Source organism: Nipponia nippon, unplaced genomic scaffold, assembly GCF_047370975.1.
Source record: "Nipponia nippon isolate SJK-2023a ecotype South Korea unplaced genomic scaffold, ASM4737097v1 scaffold_5, whole genome shotgun sequence".
Lineage (NCBI taxonomy): Eukaryota > Metazoa > Chordata > Aves > Pelecaniformes > Threskiornithidae > Nipponia > Nipponia nippon.
In genome coordinates this window covers 79,757,508-79,775,617 of record NW_028262369.1, presented here as the reverse complement: position 1 = coordinate 79,775,617, position 18,110 = coordinate 79,757,508, and the positions used below count along the sequence as shown (strand labels likewise).

Below are 18,110 nucleotides of genomic sequence, written 5' to 3'. Positions count from 1 at the left end.
GAAACTGAACTCACTTGAAGTTACAATACAAGTGGTATTTTCTACTTTTACAAGTGCTTGTCAAATGTCAACAACAGGGACACCAATTCCTATTATTAGGTGTACAGCTCCTAAAAATCTAAGTCTAAACTGCCTGTATCCAAAAGCTGTGTATAACAAACAGGATTCTTAAAAGCCATGATTTTATACAAGAGCCTCAAGCAAGCAGTAAGGAGTGCAGGAGCAAGTGTGATTTTTAAAAATCCTGCCTTTATTAGCACAGGATATAGATGAGAATGGGGCTCATACCCCAAAACTGCTTCCTAAATGCAGAGAGTAGTTCTATCAGCAAATAACTTAAAAGCTTCTTTCTTCCTCTCAGTGCTCCTGCCTCACTATTCGTATTCTGCCTCTACACCTTGTTGTAGGGTTGTGCTGTAAATAGGCTTGCCAGAGTGGGTTAAAAAAAAAATAAAAATGGCCCCACCAAAAGCCCCTCTTCCACATAATGATCAGCTCATCCCCCCTCTCCTTCAATAGTCACATCTAGCATGGATCAATAACTTCAGGCACTTTAACCTTCTGTCACATTGCACTCTTTCAAAACGGAGCTCAGGAGAAGGGAGGAGACCCCTTTTTCCTCTAATAGCCAAGGCAAGAGCATTTACCTAGAAGTTACCCAAAGAGGGAATCGACTCAGTTCTCTTAGTCTGAAGAGATTAAAACTGTATATTTTATGCGACCCTGGAGAGAAGACTCATTAGACTGGACCATTCTTCCTGCTGGAATTGTGTCACTATGTGAAAAACATTCAATATTCACAGGACCCCAGATCAATTCTGAGCAGGACTGGGAAGCCAGGACTGGAGGCAGAAGGACACTTTGTGATTCTCACAACTGCCTTACACAGAAGATAAGCATCAGTATACCCAGCTCAGCCAAGAAGCAGTGTAGCACTCCGGTAATAGGTAGTAGTAACTTCAGTATTTCTTGGCATTCTGATGGACTAAATGCATCTACACATGCTTAAATAAAATCTGTTGAAAGGTGCTGGTAACAAGAGCATCTGTTATTAATCATAAAGCTAATGACTACAAGTATCCGTAAAATAACAAAAATTTCCATCATAAGGATGAATTTTAAGCAAATGGATAATCTGGCTCTGGAATCTAAATTCTGTCAAATTGCCATGAACTACATGAAGGCAGCTTATATTTAATCAGTTTTGCTTACAGAATGAAGGCACTGTATAGCGTTATATCATCAGACACTGCTGGCAAGACTGGGAACTAAAAAGCAAATCCAGCAACTCAAACCAAATAGCCTATTCACATTTCAGTAACTGGCAATATTAGCATATAGTTGAGTTATAAATTTGCAATCCAATTGAAAACTTCTAAAAGATGTTATTTCAGCATGTTTTTTTTTCAAATTTTCTATAAAATATGCTTTAATAGGAAGAAAAAATAATCCTTAGAACTAATAGCACTAACACATGCCACTATTCCTGAATGTAAACTGTGAGACTAGTTGAAAAAAAATGTAGTAAGTGTGAAACAGAAGACTGAAGAAGTGAGACAGGTTACTAACCTCAGCCACTATTATTTCAGTGAAAGTGTTCAATGCTCGTTCAACACTTGATTTTTGTTTGGTTGCCATGAGACAATAATTTTCCATGATCTGCAGTTGAATGTGACCCTGAATGGTCTGAGGCTTGAGTTCCCTCAGAAGATTTTCTGCTGTTCTTACAGCCAACTGCACAGACTCCTGCTTCTCTGTTGAATTACTGTTATCAGAAAGAAAGAGTTTGTAAAAGCTTATTTGTTTAACATATACCAAAGTAATTTCAAGTTAGTAGTGATTCCATGCTAAAGGCATGCCATTTTGTACAAGATGACTCTGTAATATCGGCATTCTACATTGATTCTCTTCTGTCACAACAGCAGTTCCAACCTAACAAGCTGTTTTTAACACTGCAAGTGACCAGATTCCAGATAAAATCTTCTATATTTTCTGCCTGAGACTGACTTATTACAGACTAGGATGGTCTCTCACAATATAGTAAGTAGAATATTCAAAGCATTAGATGAGCTCAAAGTTCTAGCAATTTAAATTAAGGCACATTATTAAGGGGCGGCAGAGGAAGGGGATGACAGAAGAACCCAAAAGACATTTATTTCATTCACTTACCCTATGTCAGCATCCAGATTTTCAAAGACTTCACCCCCCACAATTTCATTATCTGGGTTCAAACAAATTTCAATCATGTTGTAGGCTGCATTCTGTCCCCAGTCACTGTCCTTTCGAGCTTTATTAAAATGCCGGAGTGCATCATTTGGTTCACCTGTATACCTAGACAGATAATTAAAATATTTAAAGCTAGGCAAGTAAAATTCACTGCCCCAAATCCCACCCAAATCCCAAGAAGAAACCCAAGCATTTAAAAACAAACAAACAAAAAAACAGATGACACTTGCACACACTGATAATGCAAAGTCTGAACAGCACACATACTGTTGCAAGGAATTTGTTTTTGCAGACTAAGATCAGTTTGATAAATTCTAAAATTTGAAAATAAATAATATTATATTATTGAACCAGCAAGAATACCCCTTTTAACAAGCAGGAAAAATGAAAGATGTATGTGAGACAGATAAAATAGCTTAATTTCCAAGAGAAGCTTATTGGGAAGTATTTCAGAAGAGAAAATGAGATCTTTCCTAAATCCCAGCACCTTAAGTAATTAGGAAAGTAGTACTATATTACTTATCACACTATAAGTAGCACCTTTGAATGATAATGGATGACAAGAAAGTTAATTTAAATTATGTACTACATAATCAAATAAACCTTATCTTATTATATTTGCAAGTACCAAAGATACAGTCCTTTGCAGTAGTGAAAGCCTGGTTCAAGCTTGGTTCTGGAAGAATGTTTTTCAGCCATTAAAAGAAATCTTGGGACTTCTTCTAGCTTCCCAGCTCTTCTCAAGAGATCAATTAATCGCGAGAGGGTTACATAGTTATCTAAACACACAAATAATTAGGACATTGTAATTCTAGTTATTTGCTGTACAAATATCTTAAAGAAAATAAAGAGCCTGCCTTGTTTTTTCACACACAAAACCGATATATGGTGTAATACATAAGTCATATTACATAGTAACCACAGATACAAGAATGAAGGTATCAAGTGATACTTGCAATACTTCTAAAAAAACCTGTATATAGATAAGTATAGTTGCACTTCACTTCCAAAAGCATTCAAACAAAAACATTTGCTGTACTCTCATGACTTCATTCACAAAGTCCACTAAAAAGCTTTACATTCATTATAGTATTATTTTTAACAGATTTAAGTAGCTTTCTCTAGTAATTTCTAAATTGCTAAAAGAAACTTAGCCCTGTCCGAGACAAGTTTCCTTTATTAACCTCGAAATAAAATGCTAGCTTTGTGTTCATGCACTTGATATCTTAAACACAAGAGAAAGTGCTTTACAGTTACAAGTAAATAACGCCCTAGCTATATTTGGCTTGAGGTAAACAATGCACATTGCAACGTAAATTACTGTATCTGCAAGAAATAATTTTCACATCTTCCCTTACAATAACTATGTTTTTACATACAGTAGTGGTCTTTGGTTTTAGTATCCATTACATTACAAATAGCACATTTCTTTTTAATCATACAAAGTACTTTTTAGATATTTATGCCTCTCTCTCATTAGAACTATGTACCAGAAACAATTAAAAATATCACTGCTGAATATTCACCTGGCTTGCGTTCTAGAAGCTGCTGGAAATGAAAGACAGCTTGTTCATAATCTTGCTTCCTGAACATGAGATCAGCCATCATCTACAATATTGACCAGTTTAGAGAAAACAAAACAAGATATTATAAATTGTGGTTTATAATGAACTCTAGTTCTTTAAAGTGGGGAGTGGAAACTATAGCTTTAAATTGCTGCAGGAATTGCACAAGTAGTAAACTGAGTTGGGTCTTTCATTACTCTCGGGAAAGTAAACACTCTCTATATACAGACACACAGGATAATAATGAGCAGGTACAGGCTCATATGTCAATTTTTTGCTTAAGGTAAATATTAAAAGAAAAACAAAACACCTCATGTACCTTTCAAATATATTTGTTTTTACTTGTATAGTTTTACTCCTAATTTTATTTCCCATAAATGCAGATTAAGCATATAGAAAAGCAAAGTTAGTTTAAAGTGGAAGTAAAACGAATTATTTCATTTCAGTTTCTCTCCACTGAGGGGTAGCTAACAAAGAGCAGATTTAATAACATATATTAAGAATGCTATTACCCCTGTCCTTGCACCATACTAGGATAAATTCCAGATGTTAGACTGCTGTGAGAAAATAAATTATTCCTGTCTTAAAATCATTTTGCTCCTAATGTGTTCAAGTGAAAGCTGCTCAGTCTGTCGACCTTTTAAGCCAAGTAGTATACAAATCCTGTACAGAGAATCTGTAGCTGTGAATAAGAAATGGTTAAGTAGGAATGTGATTAACTATGATTGTGTAAGCATGTGAAACCACCTTAAGTACAGGGTTCTTTTCTTCTGGAAGTTTTTTTAGATACTTGCTTTAATATTACTATGGTGGAAAAATAACTTCTTCCCTGACCATTAGTCAACTGTTAATAGAACATGCATTAAGCCATGCTTTAGTCAATCTTGCAACTACTACTTTTTCCTCTACTAGTACTTTTAAAGACACATTTTTGCATTTAGATAAAACAAAGGCAACGATTGCTAGAAACTTCATATTGAATCATTATCCAGCATAAACAGAAAAACATTTTGTTGCAATGGATTTTTCATGGGTTTTTTGAAATGGGAAGCTGTAGGCTTTCTTAAGAGTAGTATTTTATGGATCCATCACATTGCAGACACACAAACCTCAAAGAACTTCTGATACAGGATTAGCATAATAGCACATACCATCGTTGCTGCTTCATTATCTTGGTCGTTCTTCAGTAGTAAGGAGCACTGATGTTGACAGGCATCAGTATCATCTTGTGCAAGATATAAACGTGCAAGTTCCAACATTGCCTGTAGATTAAAATATTTAACTATATGTAATTCAAAGATTAAAGAAAGCTGGTTCAGTTCTACGAGTATTAACCTGAGATTTCAGAGCCTCAGGAAAAAATTATTTCTCTTCTAAAGAGAGCACTTTCTCTGTTGTTTCCTGTGGGCTCTTGATCAAGTAATTTAATTCATTTCCATTCCCTCACCTTTAAAACAGATAAAACTTTTCTTCTTCAGAGGGATATTCTGGAGGCACATTGAAAACAGCTGCTTAGATAGTATTGCTCTGAAGACTACAGTATTTTGGTAAGAACAATTTTCTTGGGAGAAATGTAAACACAAGTAGTTTTAAATTCAGTGACAGAAGCAAATACCTCATTAACATTCACCAATTAGTTTTGGACTATAAGCAAATTCCAGCAGAAACAGTTTTCTTATTTGCATTTCCAAACCTACCACATTAAGACCATGTGTGGATCCATTTCTGGGAAGCAACTGCAGAATAAATATTAACAAACCAAAATGTACATAAGCATGCATCCTTAAGGCTGAAGTCCCATCATAGACTATTCTGAATAAAATGCCACAGGAAAGTTTATAAACACAAGAGTTGCCACAGATTTAATCAAGTTCCCATTGAAGTGAACAGGAGTGAAACCAATCACAAAGTAAAATTAGCAGCAGACAAACAGTAAGCAATGTCACTCCTGCTTAATTTTAAATAGTGTTTTGATTTTGTTTTTAAAAAGGAGGCATTTATAATTGCATTGCAATTCTCTTTCTGGTTACACTTGCAAAAGGCACTGCTGAATCAAAATAGTGTTTTGAACATCCTGTTCAGGATATGAAGGCTACTTGCATAATATTTAACAACTGTTTTCTTCCTACTTCCTGTTATTTACATATTCAAACATATACAATATAATTCTGAAACAGAAAGGCAGGTGGGTAAGCATTAAAATGATATGGAGATAGCACCCATGTAAGAATTTTAATTATGAAAGCTTTCTTCAAGCCACTGTTCTTATGGGCGTAACACAGTGGAAGATCAAAAAGCACTCTGCTAGTCAAGGAACACTTCCTGCCTTGGGCAGGTCAGAGAAGAATGCCAGTTAAACTGGACTTCTATACTAGATTCTAGTGACAGGAAACGGTCTCTAAATTTTCAACCCCAACCCAAAAAACAATGATACTGTGAAATGATTTGCTTGATGCAGTCTGTGATCCACTTCAAGTCTGGATCTGGAAACTGCATTGCCTCTTACCTGGTCAGAGAAATGAGGTAGGGTATTACCTACCAGATTTAACCAGTTTTGATGTAAAACAAAACAACACAACACAACACAAAACCCTTATGACATGTACTGCAATCTCTTCACATTTAGCTGAATTATTTGTTTAATGCAACATTTCAGATCTGTTTTGGGTTACTTTGGCTAGAATACAAGAGATTTTGTTCTGATGAAACAAGGTACAGATAGCTTCAAAGGAATTTCCAATACTTCCATATGTAATTGTAAGGAAAATACCCATTTCTTGATGTCTTCACAGAGCTTGGGTATTTAACAGCTCAAATTTATATTTTGTAATCTAAAAGAATTCAATTCCAACCTTGTACTAGCAATGTTTTTAAAAATGAAGGGAAGAAAACAAGTTCAAATCTACTGAAACTGTAGAAATAGAGTGAAATGACTCATTTATACTAGTTGTGGGTAACCAAAAGTATTTTGCTTTCAGTACACTCAGCAGGGAACAAGCTCTTAATCAGAAATGCAGTCTTAGATTTTCTAAGATGTCATTGTATTCTGTGTTGCTAGCAAAATAAGATTAAAGCAAAGATCTCCAGTAAGTGCATCTAACAGAGATATTCAGTACCAACATCAGTGCATAGCATATCTTCTAACAATGGGAATCTCTCAATAGTATGATTTTAGCAACAATTGAAGGGAAATGCTATGCTGGTATTTCAGTACCGGTGTGAAAGAAAAAAAGATTAAGGCTTTGATACTGAATTACTGGGATGGCATACCACAAAAGCCATAGCTGTACCTGTACAGGCAGTCTCCTGGCTCTTAATGATAGAATGGGGAAGTCACCCTATTTAAATATTTTAAGCTTGTTTTTATTCATCTCCCAGTTTATTTTTCTTCTCCTTCATAATTCTTACAAGATGCCTTGAGGAAAGCCTGTCTCAAAGATGCTGAAGTTGTAAGCTTTAGGAAGGACCTACATTCTTGAAACCACAACACACAAGTTCAAGTATTAAAACCAGGTGAGACGCTGATAATTTAGCAGCTGGTGAATCTGACAACTGTGCAATAAGCAGCAGTAAAATAAGAAGTCTTCACATACACCTAAATATACAACACACTTATGCTAGAAAATCGTGGAAATTTGACAAAAAATATATTTATTAATTTTTAATCTAAAAACCCACTAAAGTTCACACTTAATTTTGGTGCTCATTATAAATTTCTTAGCCTTTCACTTCTCCCTCTCTTATCTCTAAAACCCAGGGCTATGAAAGTAGAAGAAGGAAGAGGGGGATAAAAATAAGCTCAAATTTACCAGCATTTATCAACAGGCAGACTTGTGGGAAAGACACAGTGCAGGGAAGAGAGAAGCAGTGCAATAATCACTGCTCAACATCATCAACATTTTATGACTAAAATCAGAATCCTACAAAGTCCAGATAAAAGTCTAAAACTGCTAAGACAGATACAGAAGAGACAGGAATTGTCTGAACTGACTGAAATCACTGGAACTTCATTCCAGAAGATAGGCAACAAGCAAGATAGAAACAATCGCTATTATTACCATGCTGTACCTTACACATCCTCAACTGGTACATGAAGACAGGCTCACTGTATGATCTAATGGACAACTCAGAGTGCATGCAGACCACCACTTCCATCAGGAGCTTGTGTAAGAGACAGAAATTAGCAGTACATACAATTATTTTATCATGATAAGCGATGAAGGGGAGAAAGTTCAAGGCTCTATGTATCTCAAAGTAGAAAAAATTGTAAATATACTTCAACACTGTGAATAATAGAAAAATGTACTGCTAGCTAGCAAAACTGAACAAAAAAACAATGCAAAACAGTCAGAGGGAGAACTGACCTTGTTATCTGTTTCACAGTGAACAAGAGCTTCTTTGTAAAATTTAATTGCTTTTTCATAGTTTCGCTGGGCTGTAGAATGTTTTGCAATCTCAGCACAAATTTCAGCTGCTAACTGTTTCTGTGCAGGAACTGCATCCAGCTGTTCTATTTGAGTCCGTTTAAGCACTCTGGCTTGTAATTCCCGAGCCTTGTGTGGGGAAAGGAGTGAAGAGTCAAAAATTTTCAAAGGAATGAATTTTACATTATCTACTTTAAAATAATGTAATTATATTTTTAAAAGGTTCTATAAGCATACTATGTGTTTTATAGATGATAACCCCCAAATAACAAAAAAGCAGGTAAAAATGTCTTGGCTATAAAAAAACTTCAATGAAAACAAGCAAAACAAAACAACCCCCCCCAATATTTTTCCCTCAACAACTTGTCTCAAACTGCTTCACTTCCCCAAAATTCACATTAAAAACATACTGAAAAGCAACCTAGCATTCAACACTTTCAAGGAGATGGAATCCCAACATACTTTTCCTAAAATACTGCTGATGACAACTGCATGCCAATCCAATAATGTATAACCCACACTTTATAGAACATTAGAGATAATCATACATACAGTATTTTGTGAAACATAAGGAACAGGACATTAAAGCAAAAAGACAGGGAGGGATCCAGTTTAACCCTTGTGTACTTGAAGAAAAGGGTGGTATGAACAAGCTTATTTAATATATCATCTAAGGAATATTTAGGTCAAATACATTCATTTGAATAAAGATGACTCATTTTTATTGGTCTAAATTTCCCCCATATTTCTGTGCCTTGCATTATTTATAACTAACCTCTTCCCCAATTCAAATGGTTATGTTCCAATTTATAACTACTAGCAGAGCTGTAATCACAAAAAATGCTGGTGTAGGATATCATTGAACAAAGCCTCATTATTAAAGAGAAAAGTAATGCTTTTGCACACAAGCCCTATAGTCTTGCTTAGAAGAATTTTGTCATCATCTCCCTGGGCTCCCGCTAAGAACTTCCTTAGTGTCAGAGCTACCTTCCTACAAAAAAAAATATTCAATAGAAGTATTACATGCCTTTTTCCTTTTTTTTTTTTTTTTTCCTTAAAATTAAGCTTTTGATAAGGTCTATAAACAAGACCTCAAAGGCCAAAACTCAGAAGGTGTACTTAACTCCTTTGTTAAGCACAGAAAACTCAGCAGATCCTTCAAATTTTATTTTCTGAAGTCCTTCATTTAGGGAGTGATTAAGAAAAGTCTAGCAGAAGCACAGCGGTAGAGCTCTTTGTTAACAGCAGATGCCCCAAAAGAGGGCAGATAAGGAAATAGCTATGCCCAATTCTGATCATGCCTGATCAGTTTTCTTTGATTTCAACTAGAATTCTAGCCAATTAACGCACAAGAGATTCCCTCTTTGTGCTCAAGCAGTTTATTAACTATCTTAACATTGAAATAAAGTCTCAGAGCAGCTGCTTTGCTCATTTAAAAGTTCACAAGTTGAAGAGAAGGAAGCACTAATATTATTCTGCTTCTTCCTGCCCCCTTACCATTTTGCCTAGCAGGGAAGGAGAATTAAAACACAAAGTAAAATCTGGGGGGAACTTCTAACATCACTCTGAAAACCAAGGGAAGAAATCTGTTTAAGAAGAGGCAATAACATGACAGAGAAGTTATAATAATCTGAAATAATCAAAATACAGGTGGTTTTGTGTAAACGAATGTGGCAGCGAAAGGAGACGGAGCAGGAAAAGATTTCAAAGAGAACAGGTACAAGGAAGGACAGTTTTGAGGGCAGTAACAAAAACTACAACAAAAGAAAAACAGGGGAGAGAGACAAACACAAAGCTTTTGAAATGTGATATAGTGAGAAACCTGAAAGAACCAAAGTATAGAAAAGAGAGGTGGACTGCTCTGGGGGAAATTTACTAAAGGAGAATGGGGGAAAAAGTACATTATAAGAAAAAAAGAAGTAAGAATTTAACAACATAAAATAGCAATATCAGTAGGATTTTAACTCTTATGTACAATTATCTTTCTAACCAATGTGCATAATTTACTTTTCTTGCTGGTCAGAAGATGCTACCAAGGCTTACTGTTTCTCTAACAGCGTGGAGGTATAATGGAAGAGAATGTACTGACCTAACCTCTTGCTCAACCTTTTTGTTGAGAAAGCATCTTCTAAATGGATTAAATTCTCTCTCGCTTCCACCTTTGTTCTTTCAAGCCTCAGTCTGAGTGATAATATTCAAGTCCAGAATGAACAGATCTTATTATTGCCATTTAAAATAAACAGCAGTACAACAAAATGACAGGTAGCCATTGAAAGGTGTTCCAGATTGTTCTATGAGTGGTGTTCAGTGCTGAGCTACAGATACGTAACCTAGCTGTCTCCATAGCCAATTTTGTTTTCACCTGCTCTGTTAAAACTATGCTCCACACACAAATGAAGGCATAGTAAAAATGCAGGCTTCCAGTAAAAGCCTGCAACGTGATCTAAAATTCAGATAACACTGCTCACAAAAAGCTTAGACTTTCTAAGCACTTATGTTCGTTACATTTCACACCAGTCACTGGTGCTTTATCCCTACCATGTATGCATTTTCCTCGTTCACAAAAATAATATGGTTAGAATCTGGGATAAAAGTGAAACTAGGGATAAAAGTGAGGACATTGAAAGCTTTCATAGGTTTTTTTTTTTCCCCCCTTTACCTGTTGTAGTGAAACAATAGCTTCATCAATCTTTTCCATTTTGCTGTAAATTTTTGCCAGAAGCACTTGGTAACGTCCATCTTCCATCAGAGAAGACAATTCATTAACTATAAGAATTACATTAAACATACATGATTCTTTTAAGAACTGATCCTGGTAAAGTCAAAGAAAGATGAAGCTCTCTACATACTCCAGCCAAGAGCTTAAGTGAAAAGTTCACAGCTCAATCTTATGTATTTAGGATTGTGATTTGACTCAGTATGTTGGTAGTGGGCAGAGTAAACATTACAACCTACAAACAGAGTGAGATTTAAGGCCAAAGACATTGAAAGATGAGAAAGTAATACAAAAAAAATTGACTGTCTATTTTACTTGCATTCTCAGAAATATGAGAAAAAAGCTTTTGATTTAAGTGGACAGGAAATACAGTCTGTCCTGACATTTCTCATCTAAATCCTCTTCAAAGTCAATGAAAAATGTTTGAATTGAATCGATGAGTGTTACACCCAAAAAGAATTAAATTGCTTGATGAAATTTCTAGTCAGACCTCAAACTACCTTTCTTTTGCTAGAGTCTGGAACAGACATGAATACAAACAGTTATTTAACTAAATATTTCAGTATCTACTCAAAAAGCAGCAAGCTACTTTTGAATAATGGTTAAAATATATATGCATAAAATAATATTTGAAGAATACAAGTTCTCCCTGGCTTGTATTCATTTTAATCTATTGACAAAGTGGTATCTTGAGCACAGTTCCACATTAAAACATAAAAGCCACCAAATTCCATGTTTTATCAAAATTTAAAAAAAAATATAAAAGTATATTGAGCTATGCTCTATTAGCAAACTGTCTTCAAAGTGCTGTAATTGTGACATGCTATTCTAAATCAGAGATTAGGCCATGTAGCCAATCATGTAAGATCATTCCCTCCAGTACATTTCCCACATTTCATTTTTCTTTCACAAATGAAGGATATTTTAGCATTTCTAAAAAAAGAAAAAACTGTATTTACTGCTGATTTATCTTTCCACACTAGAAGATCAAGCTGTCTTGAGCATGATTATTAAATTAGCCAGATCCTCAAAGGCTTAACTAAGACAGGAATATAACATTAAATCAGAAGATTTTTTCAGTAAGAAGTAAACAAGACAGAAAACCAGCACTCCCCTGCACAGTATGAAAGACCAGTCAAATAGCGACATAAGAAAAACTTACAGAAGGGACGTGCAATAAAATTTGATAATACTAACTGTTTCTGTATTCAGATAGCCACAAAAGTTAACAAACATAATTAAACCACTGCAAAAATATTTCCTTAATTAAGGGTATAGCTCAATAGCTCACACTAAACACCTTAAAACTTCTTATTTGCCTTTTAACAAAAACAAGGGAAAAAATCCAGAAGTTTTAGCTTTGTAAGTGCATACTCCTAACATGTAAAAGAGGGTCCTAAGAGACACCTTCAACCTGTTCAACCTCTTTGCTCTGAAGGATAGTGGGTAGCATTTACCACCTGAACAACCGTTCCCTAACAGCAGGAATGACTCATCAAGTATAGACTTGATCAACTCAGAATCAGAACATTTGTTAGCTCAGAAGAGAAACAACCTTGCATGTGTGGAGCTCTGCTATTGTATTTACTGACTTCACCTACCACAGGTGTTCCAAGTTTAAAAGGCCTCACAAAAGCACCTTTGAATGTAAGTGAAATTTATTTTAGAGTGCATTTCTCATTTATCACTTAATAGCTTCCTGTGTTTTACAGTTCAAAAGAAGTTTACATGGAACTTGTTTATTCCTTAGAATCACGCAGAAACCACAAACAACAGTAGAAATTGTACGTTTTGCTGTAAATTAATAACATTCCTACCAGGCTCATGATCTAAAGCTTGCTGAAGTACTTTTTCTGCCTTTTCATACTGTTTCAGCTTCATTAAAAGCTCAGCCAAATCATAGCAAAGGAAATTCTGTTGACCGCTTCTCAATGCAGCCTCATAGTAACTGATTGCCTAAAAGGAAGAAACAAAAATCTGAGTATTATTTGAAGACAAATCTTAAGGACAACACCCTTGCTTGATAAGCATGCATTTACATAGCCTAACCACATTATCACATTCTGGTTTTGACAGGATCACTGGCAATTAAACTACATTTTCATTAGGTACTGAAGTTGTACAATTCCAGCCAGACTGGAGTTATAAAGTTCTGTTTTACTGTATACAAAGGACAAATTTTTCCAAAGTCTACCTGCCAAACATGAAGATAAAAGAAGTAACGAAAAGTTTAAAAATATCAACTAAGCATAATCTAATAGAAAGGAGTCTTTTCTCTTTGCATTTTTATACATAAGAACTGACAATCATATCAATTAAAAAAAGTCAAATATTTACTCAAGAAAAAACCCCCCAATATTCTAGATCAATAAACTATTACTCCATAAGTTTACCAAAAAAACCCACTTCAAAATACCAACTTAAATAGTCTTGAAATAGAATGTTACTTCTCCAAGTAAAGGGAAAAATTAGAACGGGAATTATATTGAAAAGTTACATTTCCAAAGTTACTGTGAAATATTTTATAACTTGTATTGTTTTAAAATAGAACATGTTTAAACATGCATAATAATGCACATATCAGGCAGGTTACCTGTTTAGGCTTAAGGATTCTAAGGATAATATAGCTGAAGCCTCAAAATGAAAAATCAAAGCCCATAAAACACCCATCACCACGTAGATTACAAGCTTTCCTATAGCAACTCTAGGAACCCTCACAGTACATTCAGTCTGAAGTATCATGAAGCAAGATAGGAATCAGATACTGAGCTGCTTGTAATAGTGACCTGAACAGAAGCAAGTGAAAATTCTAACATTGCAAACACAAAACACAATTTGGAGACACCCTCCAGTAGTTTGAGGTTGCCCAAACAAAATAATTTGCTCCTACAAGTTTTCCCCAAACATTTTCTTCTGTTTTTCCTACAGTAAGTTAAAGTCTCTATTACTACTCTCCTAGCCAATGTTAAAGCTAGGAGATGTAACACGACTGGGTCAATGGAGAAGTAATTAAACATCGTTTTGGAGTGCAGGCCCAAAACCATATAAACTGCAAGTCACCAGAACTACTATTCACCAGATTTGTATCCACCAACGTGTAACTGTGCCTTTGGCCAGGTATTTTGAAGGGGATCTACAAACTTACTTTCAGGATAAAAAACTGTTTAGTGCTTTAAAGTGAAAGGCTTCTTTCTACCTGACCTGAAAACAGTGAAAGTACAGTTGACTTATCACATTGCACATATACAAGAACCACATCACAAATAGAAAAACTGTATATTCCCTGGAACAACACACTGAATATTTCACATTCATTGTGATAAGAAAGAAATCTGTAGTGTCATTTCTATGCCATAGAACTCCCCAGTCACTGCTTGGTAACTTGCTTGGTCATTAATTGCCTTACTGAAAAAAAAAAAAAAAAAAATCTAGAATAGACATTCCCAAAAGATGGAGAACCTTTGGGTTTACTCCACAGACCTAACACCATGTTTATCCTTAGGCAACCTCCTGGCACAATTTTAATAAACATGCATCTTTAAACAAGTAAGATGATGGCATATTAGTACATTGCTTGAAAGAGTTCATGCAGTATCACTTATCTAAGCTGGTAATACACAAATTCAGACTGGAACCTTCAATCAGTATTAAGCCTGACCCTCATCCCAAGTGACGATGGGAGTACTAATAGTCCTGTCCTGAATCCAAGGCAGGAAATACATTTCACAGAATCATAGAATGGCTTGGGTTGGGAGGGACTTTAAAGATCACCCAGTTCTAACCCCCCTGCCACAGGCAGGGACCCCTTCCACTAGATCAGGTTGCTCAAAGCCCCATCCAACCTGGCCTCGAACATTTCCAGGGAGGGGGCATCCACAACTTCTCTGGGCAACCTGTTCCAGTATCTCACCACCCGCACAGTAAAGAATTTCTTCCTAATATCTAATCTAAATCTACCCTCTTTCGGTTTAAAACCATTACCCCTCGTCTTATCACTACACTCACTGATAAAGAGTCCCTCCCCATCTTTCCTGTAGGCTCCCTTTAAGTACTGGAAGGCTGCTATAAGGTCTGCCCAGAGACTTCTCTTCTCTAGGCTAAACAACCTCAACCCTCTCAGCCTGTCCTCACAGGGGAGGTGCTCCAGCCCCCTGGTCATATTTGTAGCCCTCCTCTTAAGTTCCTCCAGGTCCAAGACAGATAGATACACCATTATTTGAAATAACTTCCATAAGTACAGAGGAAGATTGTGCTAAGCATTTATGGAAGAGGTGCTGCCCAAACAAAGCACAAAGCCATTTTTCTTACTTGATCTCCCAGGCACTTTGTGTACCTGTTTACTGTTTGTTATTTCAATACAAGGGACTAGAAAAAAGAGCAGATACTGAAAATTAGGAAGTTGGCACTGATTCCTCTGCAATTTAGACTTGTTTATCAGCTATGTCAAAGCCACTCGTACAGAAGGGACATGCCAGCTTGGGAAGATGTTGGCTTCCTCCAAAAAAGACATGAGAAACTCTCAGCTTCTTTCACAGCACATATGCAGAATACTGTATGCACAGAACAGTTAAGTCTTTTTGGCAACATGGAGGCTATTTAAGAACATTGTATTAAAAGGCTCAGTGAGATGTAAACAAAACATAAAAGACCCAAGTTCAAGATTCCTGTATGTAAGCACTAAAGGTACAATCACACCATTTCCCCAGCGTTACAGCCCTGCTTGCTTCCTTCCCAGGCTGTCCCAAAATACTTTCTTCTCTTCCCTGGCCTGTGCAAGGGCCACAGAGCGACTGATCAGATATTTTCAAGGGGATCTACAAACTTACTTTCAGGATAAAAAGTCTGTATAGCGCTTAAAGTGAAGTGCTTCTTCTACCCAACCTGAAAACAAAAAATCAGGCAACGCCCCCATGTTGACAATAATGGACACAATACTTAATTAGCCCAATACAGTACTTATAGAATACCTTTGAATAGTTATGCGTTTTGATGAGGGCTTTCCCAATTTTACTTGCTAAAGCTGGATCTTTTGGATTTTTCTTCAAGGCCTGCTCGTAGACTTCTATGGCTTCATCAGGCTTCAACAGTAAGAGATAAAAACAAAGAAGTCAAGGATTAAGATAAAAAGTGTTTGAAGAAAACAAAATCTGATAACACCTCCAGGAATGACTGCCAAGTACTACTGGTTCACAAGCTACAATACTTCTGAGAGAAAAATGGTCACTATGAAATTGCAGGAAGAGCAAAGCTCACGTGAATTTACATTTCCGTGCTAAAACAGAATGCGGAGAGAACTTGGCAAACAAATGAGTTTGAATTAACCTGATTTTTTCTACTGAAATTTCTCTACTACTATTTTCACTATTTAACAAACTTATGCAAACTTATTACTGTGTTGGACGATCATCCGTTTCTCTCCTCCAGCCATATTACAGCAAATCTAAACAATTTCCCTTTTGCTTTATAATTCTTCATTGATGAAAAAACTACACACAAACATTAATAAGTAATCAACCATTAATCACCTACAGATCTCCAAACTAGTAATCTAAACTATTAGTTGCATGTCCTAACCCTAGCTATTCTTTGAAAACATGAATTTAAATGTGTATCCTTCAAATTCCTATGTCCACTTGACTACACTGTCTTCTACAAATACTGAATAACATTTCCAGTTATTCAAGAAAGCAAAGGATGTAAAAAATGTATAGGAATTCAATAATTTACATTTTTAAAATAAAACTTCCAGTATGAGAACTAAATTACCCAGAATTATTCTAAGCTTCAGAACTCCTGTAAACATCTCCAACTTCTTTCTGAATTTAACTTAACTCTCACTTTAGATTTTTGTTAGTCTTATGGGTCAGTGTTCTTCTAGAGAAAATTCTCTCCTTGACTTTCACCCAGTCAGTTATTAGAAGAAATACACTTTCAACAGCTTTTTCTTTGAGCTTAGAACAGTTACATTTGTAGCCAGTAATTATGTTTTTTACATCCTAAAGCAGTTTCTGTTTGCCAACTACTAATCAATAAGAGTCAGCATGCTACATTGTCTCAACTTGCCAAAGTCAACAAGTGACTCAATCATTCTATTCATCTCTAGCAAGCACTTACCTCTTGAATATTCATGTATGCATCACCAAGAAGAAGAAAAGCATGAGCACTTGGCAGTTTTTCTACTAGGTCTCTGGAAACAGAAGACAGAACCTTGCTCAATATTTAACATGTCAATACTGGTATCTAAACAACAACAAATAGGGCCCAACAATTTTATCCTTTGCAGATTTTAGTTTTTATTTCTGGAAATAAAACAAAAGAATCTGAGACATCTTTCCAGAGTAGGACTTCCAATTACTGTTTTAAATGTTACAACACTTACTCAAATGAATTCATTATGTCACTAAATATTTCTCACTTATAGTAGTAGAACAGGAAAAAATGAGCTCACCATGCTACCATTAAGCATTTAGGAAAATATGTACACACATCACAAACTTTTACCTATAGCAGCCAGCATATAACTTCTTATCTTTCCTGTACTGAAGATAAATATCTGCCATTTTTTCTTTAGCTTGTACAAAGTACGGCTGTTCAGGTGTAATATTTCGGAGCATAGTCAAGGCTTGTTCAACATCTCCTTGAGCAATTGCCAGATCTGCGTTTGCAATCACAACTCTTAGTTCCTCAGGAGTTCCAGAAAATTCATTAATGGCGTCTTGCAGTATTATAGCAGCTTCATGCTGCAAATAATAAACCCAATAGAATTAATGTATATCCTGTTGTTCAACAGTCAAAAATAAAGGCATCATAAGCAACAAAACCCACAAAAAACCCAAACCATAGTATCCATTTGTTTTGCTAAAACATTAAAAATGTTTTGTTTTGTTTTTCCTGTTGATTTTGTAAATAAAATTTGTGATATGAAATACCAGAAAAAGTTTTAGTAGAGAAAATAACATTTGCATTGCATATATACAAGGAGATGCTCAAAATTCAACTGGACAATGCCTTTAGCACCTTGCTCTAACAGGTCTTGCTTTGAGCAGGATGACCTCCAGAGGTTGCGTCCAACTATACGATTGTATAGCTTCTCTTATATTCTTATACATATGTAGTGTCCTACTGTTCATAAGATACAGCTGATAGTAAGGATGCTGCTACACAAAGGGCACGATCCAA

At 35.6% G+C, this 18,110-nt stretch overlaps 1 protein-coding gene across 2 annotated transcripts in view; it reads right to left on the bottom strand.

Annotated features, from left to right (window-relative positions):
• The window catches only part of TTC21B (tetratricopeptide repeat domain 21B), a 45,663-nt gene that overhangs the window by 11,124 nt on the left and 16,429 nt on the right, over positions 1–18,110 (bottom strand). For both annotated transcript variants that reach the window (XM_087733695.1, XM_087733696.1), the window contains 11 exons: positions 17,433–17,671; positions 17,046–17,118; positions 15,899–16,009; positions 12,749–12,887; positions 10,875–10,981; positions 8,156–8,344; positions 4,943–5,053; positions 3,753–3,834; positions 2,855–3,005; positions 2,170–2,331; positions 1,570–1,765 (listed from right to left, as the gene is read on the bottom strand). In XM_087733695.1, the coding sequence (XP_087589821.1) occupies positions 1,570–1,765; positions 2,170–2,331; positions 2,855–3,005; positions 3,753–3,834; positions 4,943–5,053; positions 8,156–8,344; positions 10,875–10,981; positions 12,749–12,887; positions 15,899–16,009; positions 17,046–17,118; positions 17,433–17,671 (1,560 nt within the window). The remainder of the gene's footprint in view (positions 1–1,569; positions 1,766–2,169; positions 2,332–2,854; positions 3,006–3,752; positions 3,835–4,942; positions 5,054–8,155; positions 8,345–10,874; positions 10,982–12,748; positions 12,888–15,898; positions 16,010–17,045; positions 17,119–17,432; positions 17,672–18,110) is intronic.